Source organism: Ranitomeya imitator, chromosome 2, assembly GCF_032444005.1.
Source record: "Ranitomeya imitator isolate aRanImi1 chromosome 2, aRanImi1.pri, whole genome shotgun sequence".
In the NCBI taxonomy this organism is placed as follows: Eukaryota; Metazoa; Chordata; class Amphibia; order Anura; family Dendrobatidae; genus Ranitomeya; species Ranitomeya imitator.
Window position 1 is genome coordinate 273,905,346 of NC_091283.1, and position 9,459 is coordinate 273,914,804.

Genomic DNA, 9,459 nt, shown 5'->3' on the forward strand with positions numbered 1-9,459 from the left:
AGCAGCTGTAGGTTGGCACTGGTGAACTACAAGCCCCAGCAGGGTGTGGACAATCCTTAGTACTAGATCGGGGTGCACAGACTTCTGCACTGTCACCAGTCCTTGCAGGCATGCTGGGAGTTGTAGTTCAGGGCAGGAGAGGTGTGACGCCCAGGGCTGGGAGGGAGGGACTCCTAATTTCTGCAGATGAGGCGGTGGGAGGAGACGCAGGTGAGTCAGTGAGCTCAGGTGAATGGCGGCTGCTCCTGAGCAGCAGAGATGGCTCCGGGTCGGCCGCGGAGGTTGGTCGGCCGATGCCCTCTGTTCTTCCTCCTGGCAGTGAGCTTCGATGTCCTGGGCTTCTGCCTCATCCTCTCCGGCATCTTCGCGGAGCTGCAGCTGAACGGCCGCAGTTTCGGGGAATTTCTGATCTATGGCGGCGGGATCCTGCTCTTCTTCAGCCTCCTCTGGTGGCTCGCCTGGTACTCCCTCAACCTGGAGGTCTCCATGGAGGAGCTGATGAAGGACCCCCAAGACTCCCCCAAGAAGAGGCACCTGGTGCAACTGGCGAGGAAAGTCTCCAAGCGCTTCTCCAAGAGGAGCCGGAGGAAAGCGGAGGGGGCGCCCGATGGTCTCCCCAGTGCGGCCACCGTCCCGACTACGTCTACCTTCATCAACCACAGCTTCAGCGGCCACCTGGACGGAGGCGCGACACCGGCAGGAAAAGCGCTGGAGCTCGGGGTTGTCAGCAGTGGTCGGGGGCAGGTGGACAGGCTGGTGTGACAGGTGAGGCTATGCTAGCCTGCTCCTATTTCTGCCACCTTTCTCAGCATTTGTACTGCTGTTTGACAACCAATATGGTCCTGGTAATGAAGCAGGGGATGTAGTAAAGCTGTCTGACAACAATTGTCGACATGTTGGTTGTCAGACTCTACTACTGAATTACATTTGTATCAGGACCTGATGCCTTTAAAGGGGCAGTCTAGTAAATGTTATATATCCTGTCCACAGAGGTGATAATATGAATGTTGGGGGTCTTACTGCTGGGACCCCACTGATGAAACTTTCCAGAGAGAACTGAGCATGTGCAACCACTGCTCTGTCTATAGGTCTGGAGGCTGCACATGCTCACTACTGCTCCATTCTCACAGGTGTCCTTGGGTCCCCCATTCTTGTGATCAGTGGGGGGGGGTCCAAGTAGCCAGACCCCAGTGATCATACATTTATACCATGGCTAGGTGATATTTTATTTATAGTTCAACCCTTTTTAAGGATTTCTTCTGGTTACTAGAATTATTTTAAAGGGGGTTCCAGTCTTTTTAGGATGCGTCATTGGTATCAGATCAGTGGGGGTCTTTTGCCCTTAAAACATCAATCACCTGTCTTTAGCTCCTGTAGTTTAAAGAACAGCGCCGTAAAGTGTAGTGGCCGTTCTCGGTACTGCAGCTCAGCTCCTGTTGAAGTGAATGTTCTCTGAGCTGCAGTATCGAGAATGGCCACTAAATGGTGTACGGCGTTGTGCTGTTTCGTTCCATACACTGCATATCGGGCCGCTAATGGAGCTGAAAACTGCCGAATGTTGGGGGATTTGGACTCCCAACAGATCGGATAGTGTCAAAACCCTTCAAACCAGAAATTGGGACTTTTGCAGCCAGTCAATAAAATCTTAATAGGCAGTGTTGGGTGGAACAAGGATTGGGCATGTTTAATTTCAGCATGCCCAATTCTTTCGGTCACAATGGAGGTAAGCTGGCACCAGAAGAGTTCTGATTTAAAACGCATGTACATTCGGTTTCGCTGAGCGTGCGTGTGGGGGTAGGGGCAATAGCTGTTGGTCCGATGTCATCAGCAAAGTGTATAGCGACCCTCGTACGCCACCGCTACAGATCAATAGCAAATCGTCGGGAGTCCGTCTCCCAGGCATAATGCTCTGTGGTGGTCTTACCACCTGGACCCCTGGCTGTCTCCATCGGTGTTACACTTTACCATTATCTGAGGGGATCAGGTGTTTCGGGTGGGGAGGCCATCTTCTGGTAGGCGAACCAGCATTTCCGGTTTACTTCTGCCCGGGATGACTTCATCTGACCCCTTGTCCCAGTTTTTAGCACCTCTGGAATATGTTGGGTAACAGGGAGTGTTGGGTTATAGGGCTGCAGTTATCTAATATTCCTGTTCCTCCTCATCTTCCTCCTTTTCCTCGTCGCCACATTGGGTGATGAGGAGGCACAGGAGTTATCTAATATCGCAACGTCGCCCCCTCTGGTGAGAAAGTTATGAAAAACAGATGGCTGGTTTGGGAAATAGGTGGGGGGAGAGGTGCGGTGGCCAATGTGGAAGGCAGGAAAGGGGGCTAACTTTTGAGGTGCTCTATTTACTGTGGAATGAGGATGCCTGCTACAGTTTGTGACACCCTGCTTTATTTTTCTGTATAATTTCAGCCTGTGCATGGTCCGGGGCATCTGAGGATACAGATGGGTGGTGCTGGAATCGGCTGAACCAACAGGTTTGCCATATACTCTGCATATAAAGGAGGTTCCTTACACTGTAAAACGTGGAGCCTTCCGAAGTCCATATGTAAATCCCAAAATCCATGACCATTTACACCAGTGTTTCTCACCTCCAGTCCTCAAGCCCCACCATCAGGTCAAGTGTTCAGGACTTCCTTAGTGTTGCATAGGTGACAGCATTAATACTTGAGCAGGTGACAAAATTATCACCTGTGCAATAACAAGGATATCCTGAAAACGTGACCTATTTGGGGGGGTCTTGAGGACTGGAGATGAGAAACACTGATTACACAGATGGGGTATGCACACGTGACATCGCTATCGGGTGGGTTCGGTGTGTCTTTGCCTAACATGTCCCGCATGATTCTGGCAGCTTCAGATATAAAACACAGGGACACGTCGTCCCGAGCACACAAAATGCTGACTCTGGAGTCGTAGCTGGCTGGATGGCTTCTCGGAATATGAGATGTGCGCTCCACCCGATGAACTTGAAGTATCAGATGAACTTGCTCTGATGTTATGACCTAAAACATGTATCTCCAAACCAACGCAAAGATGTGAGATTGTGGGGGCCAGATGCCCACTCTCACCCAGCTCAGATGTGCATGGAACAGCGTGGTGGTCAAACGTGTGCTGCTGCTCCATTCAATATCTGTGGCAGTGACGGAACATGCGCGGGCGCCTTGGCCTTCTCTGGCCGGGGCGCCTTGGCCTTCTCTGGCCGGGGCGCCTTGGCCTTCTCTGGCCGGGGCGCCTTGGCCTTCTCTGGCCGGGGCGCCTTGGCCTTCTCTGGCCGGGGCGCCTTGGCCTTCTCTGGCCGGGGCGCCTTGGCCTTCTCTGGCCGGGGCGCCTTGGCCTTCTCTGGCCGGGGCGCCTTGGCCTTCTCTGGCCGGGGCGCCTTGGCCTTCTCTGGCCGGGGCGCCTTGGCCTTCTCTGGCCGGGGCGCCTTGGCCTTCTCTGGCCGGGGCGCCTTGGCCTTCTCTGGCCGGGGCGCCTTGGCCTTCTCTGGCCGGGGCGCCTTGGCCTTCTCTGGCCGGCGCGCCTTGGCCTTCTCTGGCCGGGGCGCCTTGGCCTTCTCTGGCCGGGGCGCCTTGGCCTTCTCTGGCCGGGGCGCCTTGGCCTTCTCTGGCCGGGGCGCCTTGGCCTTCTCTGGCCGGGGCGCCTTGGCCTTCTCTGGCCGGGGCGCCTTGGCCTTCTCTGGCCGGGGCGCCTTGGCCTTCTCTGGCCGGGGCGCCTTGGCCTTCTCTGGCCGGGGCGCCTTGGCCTTCTCTGGCCGGGGCGCCTTGGCCTTCTCTGGCCGGGGCGCCTTGGCCTTCTCTGGCCGGGGCGCCTTGGCCTTCTCTGGCCGGGGCGCCTTGGCCTTCTCTGGCCGGGGCGCCTTGGCCTTCTCTGGCCGGGGCGCCTTGGCCTTCTCTTGATTTGCAGTGAGAAGTGATCGGTCATGAATTCTGTGTGTGAGCTCTGGAGTGAGCAGGTCACATTACATATGGAAATTCGTTAACATACTTGCTTTCCATTTTAACCCCCGTTTGACTGCTGAACCCAATTTGCTTGCAATTAGCCTTGTAAATGAGTCTACATAACTCTGTTCCTGGCTCATACTTTGTCTTGACCTGTATGGGTAATTGAGGTCGTTAGGTAATTGATTCCCATAACTGCTGACAACAGATAGGACTGGCTGCTGCGGCTACTAGTTTAACGATGCCTACTGAAATGCTGCTCCAAACACCAGATATGGCCCATGAGCAAGTGGCAGTGTTTCTAGAAAAAGTGACTGCAGTCTCCTACATCCAATCTGGTTCTTCTCAAGCTTTCTCTGGCCTCTCTACTTCTCCCCTGCCCATGATATCCTATCATTTTGAATGTACACCCGATGAAAACTTTAGATTTTAGAGGTGGGGCAAATATTCCACAGCACCCACTAGAATCATTAAGTGGATTCTCCAGATGGAAAGGGCTTATAGAAAGATTCTGTCTGATACATATACTTTTCTTGGGCTGCTGAGTATCCAATAAGGGAAGACCCTGAGCAAAGGAGAAAGCTTTACCCACAGATAGCAGGATATGAAACAGACACTTCCCTTTGGCAGCTCAATGTCCTATAAGGGAGGACATAGAACACTGAGAAAGCTTCACCCATAGGTAGAAGACTAGGAAATACTTTCCTTTATCAGTTGAGTATCCAGTAAAGGAGGACATAAAGCACAGAAGAAGGCTTTACCCACAGGTAGAAGAATGAAATGTGTACTTCCCTTTGGCATTTGTGTATCTAATAGGGGAGGACATAGCGTAAAGAAGAAAGCTTCACCCACAGGTAGGACATGAAACACATAACTCCATTTGGCAGCTGAGTACCCAATAAGGGAGGGCATAGTGCACAACAGAAAGCTTCACCCAGAGGTTGAAGAATATGAAATATCTACGTCCTCCTGAGGCATGATGGAATACTTAGAATAAAAATAAAATAGTAATTTATTGAATGACTCCAGTATCATTGATCTTAATAACTATGTCTGGAATTGTCCTTTTAAGCCTCTGCCATTTCATCACTGTATTGTGTTATTTTTTTTTTTTTCTCATCAGGTCAGGAGATGTGGAACATTTCAGGAAACTTGGCTGGCCAAACCATTTCTACTGTGAAGAGAAGCTCCACGACGTCCAGCCGTTCCCGGACTCCACTCTCGAGGCTCCACCTAATCTTTTATGGGATGAGACTGTAGTGATATTTTATATAATGTACAGACACTATTTATAGTCACGCACTGGATGTCGTATTTTATTATAAAGTGTTATTGACAAAGTTTTTTTTGTTTTTTTTTTCTTCTCTGCCCTCATCGGATTGACATTTTCTTTTAATTTTATTGAAGTCATTGGGGTCACATTGGGGGGGGGAGATAACTTTTGTTACTGTTTATCTTTTTAGAATATTACCAATGTTGACAAGTACATATGTCAATGCTACATATATATTTTTTTATTTTTTCTTGGATTTTTTTTTTCAATATCAAACTGTTTTTCCTTGGCCTTTTTTTCCCATTTTGGCAAACAGCATTTTGAAGTTAGTCTTTGTGCTTTTTTCGTTTTTTTTTTGTTTTGTTTGTTTTGGTTTTTTTTCTCCCCTACTAACACTCATCGAGCAATAAATGTTTGTGAATTAATTAAGAATTCTTGCTTCTCAGCTGTAGAAAGTGTTTTTGGCTTTGCTTGCATTTTCAGGACTGTTGGAATTGAGGGAGCAATGCCTTCCTTCACTTGGGGCAAAAATTCACTTTGCTGCCCTAAGTTTGTATCTAGAACCTTTGCTGAGGCTGACGTAAACTCATCTGATTCCTTTTATACCAAAAGTACCAAGGGTGTAACTAGAGGACTGTGGGCCCACTGCCCCCTTCTGTGCCTCCATCTATGAATAATGCCCCCTTCTGTGCCTCCATCTATGAATAATGCCCCCTTCTGTGGCTCCATATTATAGTAAAGTTTCTGCTTCATGTCCCAATTGTTGCCATAAATCCCACCACCTAAAATTTTTCACTAATGATGAGGTTTTGATTCATTCATTCATTCATGGCATGGTCATGAATGGGGTGAATTATTGCACTCCCTCAATTTGTATCTTTGAGCTTGCCTTACTTGTGATGGACAGCGATCGCTCCTAGAGCAAATGCTGCCTTGTGTATATGAATGCACACATACTGGCTGGGTGCATTCTTCTCTCTGGCTCTTTTAATACTCTTCCGAGTGTACAGGCGACCTCAGCAGAGAGGATTCAGGGAAGAGAAAGAGCCCAACACCTGTGGGCACGCGGTTGCCGGAATAGCCAGTATCTGTGCGCATACAAGCATTGTCCATCACAAGATAGGGCAGTCCCAAAGACACACTGATGGGGCTTAATGGTGCATCCAGCTCATGGCACCGCCATGGGTGTGACGAAAGCCCCATCATTTGAGTATGGATTACAAGTTAAATTCATAAGCACTGTACACTTTATCAGAAACCATACTAGTATGACTTATATTTTTATAGGGGTGAAGTCACCTGTATCACTGTATAGTTTGTCACTTTCTCCAAAATACCTGTTAGACTGAGTCCCTTTAAAGAATGTTTATTTTTAGTACATTTTCCCTGTTTATTTAAAAAAAAAAAAACAAAAAAAAAACAACGTATTGCAGGAGGTTGTTGTCTGTGAACCCAACTAATCTAAAAATGTAGGGGGTGCAGCTTTTTTTTTTTCTTTTTCCCTACACTGTGATGCTCCTGCCCATCTGGCTGCACATGCATCTTTAGCTGGCTCCTTTTCCTTCAACAGAACCCTGCTGCAGAGAGTGTCTGAGTTAACCCTGTGCAGAGGAATAATTATTTGTGATCAGGTGGGGAATCCCAAAGGTCGGACTCCCGGCAATTATTAAATGATGGATCAGTTACAGAGATGGGAATACACCTTTAAGACTTCTTTGCTTGGCCACGGTTACAGATCCATTTAAAGCAGCTTGCTGACAACCAGTAAATAGATTATGACTACATTTGTGCTGAACATTGTCTCTTGATTTTTAGTCACTGAGAGCATTATATCGGTCGCTATAAAGTAATGCCGCTTCCTGTGAATTAAACTTGGCAGGGTGGGAGAGATACAAGTATGTACACCACTTATAAAATATAGGCTCCAATGCTGACTGAGCTCCCAGTCTTCTTTTACAGATACCTGCAGTCTATTGAAACTTTTTTTTTTGCAATTTTGATATCAAGTATATGTGTTTATATGCAGAGTGAAGATGTGTCCTGGCAAGATTCTGCTCGCGAGAAGTCAGTATGCATGAGCCAATGATGACTATTTGCATCTTAAATGTGGACTAATAATGATATCGCCATGCAAATGGAAAATGAGCATGTCGATCAGTACTTGTTTCACAGACAGTCCGCATGCCCTCATAAACTCCATTATATGCATGGTCCCGTGGATTCTGCTGACTCCCACCGAATCCTATAGCCCACCCCAAAAAAATGACAACTATTTACACAGTTTACCCGCCAAATCATGTTTCTAATGGAGATATTGCAGTTATCCTGACAATACAATAGGCAGTTTTAATAACTTATCATTCCAGCTTCTTTTTTTTTTCTCTCCTTGGAGGTTCATGCCATGGGTACCAACACCACCCCTGTTTTACAATTAATGAAATTTCTGCACCATGGCTTTACTTATCTTAAGCTTCTAGCTGGAGGATGCATAGCACTTTGTGGCCCAACACTTCTATCCAGCACCACCCCCATACAATACACATTAATTACTCTGGTATTATGGTTAAGCAATGAAATAAATACCAGTGGTAATTTGTAAATAGCTTTTGTTCCTATGCGGTTTTATAATGCTTTCATAATGTGGCATTATTTGCAGATCTTTCTTTATACAATGTGTTAAATTATCTTAGAGCAGATATAATCATAAATAGAAATGTCTTGATTTTAAACATTTCATATCTGTCATTGACAAAGTATTCACAACCTAGATAATATGGAACAGTTGTCAGAGGGAATCTGTGATCAGGCTTTTGCCACCTAATCTGAGGGCAGCATAATGCAGAAACATCGACCTTGATTGCCCTACCTCCACCACTGATTGGCAGCCTTCTACCTAGGCACAGAGAACCAGTCCAATAAGTGACGCATCAATTGAATCAAGGTCTCTGCTCCTATGTCATACTTCGATCAGATAAGATGGCAAAAACCCATTTAAGTAACTCATACTGGTTGTCCACATGCACCAGAATGACCCAAAATATCGTAAAAAAAAAAAAAAGTACATGAAGGGTATGTGCGCATACTGTTTAATTGATACTGGCGGTTTTGAAAGGTGGTGTTTTCCTGAAGCATCTAGTTTGTCATTTTTCTATAACTTTTTCATGGAAGGCGAGACTAGAAGGTAAAGTTTAAAGGATGAAAGCGTGTGCACAACTGATGGTGGAGCCAAGGTAGGTTCCCACACCATGTAAATCAGAAAGAAAGAACCTTGCACTCAACTTAATGCTCTTGTGAATTTTAATGTAGTACCCAAAACGTTTCGGTCCAAAAACAGGACCTTCATCAGTTACTACAGGAGTGAATATAAAAAATATACACATAAATACAAAAATAAAACGAAAGTATATACAAAAATTGCGACAATGCAAAGCATCAGAGCTGCAGTAATAGAAAAATACAATCAGGTCATAATGAATAAAGAGACATGGACATATATAATGTCTAGCAGAAAGAGGCCAAACTAGTACTAGGCGACAACGTGAATAGAGGCCGGGACAAGGAGGAATGTAAAGTAACGTACCATACTAAACGTGTAAGTTCAGTATAGGAGACACAGATGTCTCTGGGCACACTGTGGTCAGCATCTAGAGTGGCAAAAAAGAGATAGAACAGCTACTAGCATGGGTGTGCCTAAGTGATCGGTGGAAGCTGTGCTGGAGCATACTTGTATACTGCGCTGACTGTAATTAAGAAATGGGAGTGGACTAGGAGTAAAAATAACAACGGCAATCCGTTAATATACCGCAGTTGTATAAAGGAGCGGTATAGGAGCCGATGTCAGCCAGTATATATAAGCCGTGGCGAAGTGTTACCTTATATATCAAAAAGTGCTGGTGTGTGCCGGCGTCCAGACGCGGTATCCCCTGCTGGTCTGGTGTGCTAGTAAATGGTGCGCGCATTTATAGAGAGGGGACGTGACCAGGAGAATATCCTCCGACTGATGAGGGAGCGCACAGAGAAAGCGGAAGTGACATTGCCGTAAGTAATATGTCCGTGCGTGTCACTCGAACGGCGGTATGCGTTCCACCTAAGGTGAAGCTGGTACGTGTGTGTGTCAGAGGAGGTTCCTACAGTGAGAGGTGCCTGGAACGGCCGGAGCTCTGTGGTGGAAGCCCGCAGATAGGCGGCAGTCCTGTGTTGGGTCTGAAAACATAAGACATAGCAAGTGGAGGTGGAATAA

The 9,459-nt window shown here is 47.0% G+C and overlaps 1 protein-coding gene across 2 annotated transcripts; it reads left to right on the forward strand.

The window, feature by feature from the left end:
* Positions 1–205: 205 nt before the first annotated feature.
* LOC138663126 (transmembrane protein 238-like) lies at positions 206–7,010 on the forward strand. 2 transcript variants are annotated; one of them, XM_069749260.1, is made up of 3 exons: positions 206–765; positions 2,418–2,482; positions 5,070–7,010. In XM_069749260.1, the coding sequence occupies exons 1-3, from the start codon at positions 294–296 to the stop codon at positions 5,124–5,126; spliced, it is 594 nt and encodes a 197-aa protein (XP_069605361.1). In that variant the 5' UTR covers positions 206–293; the 3' UTR covers positions 5,127–7,010. The 2 variants fall into 2 exon arrangements, with proteins under 2 accessions (XP_069605361.1, XP_069605362.1); XM_069749261.1 differs by lacking the exon at positions 2,418–2,482 and having other exon boundaries at positions 5,070–5,646.
* The last annotated feature ends 2,449 nt before the right edge of the window (positions 7,011–9,459 follow it).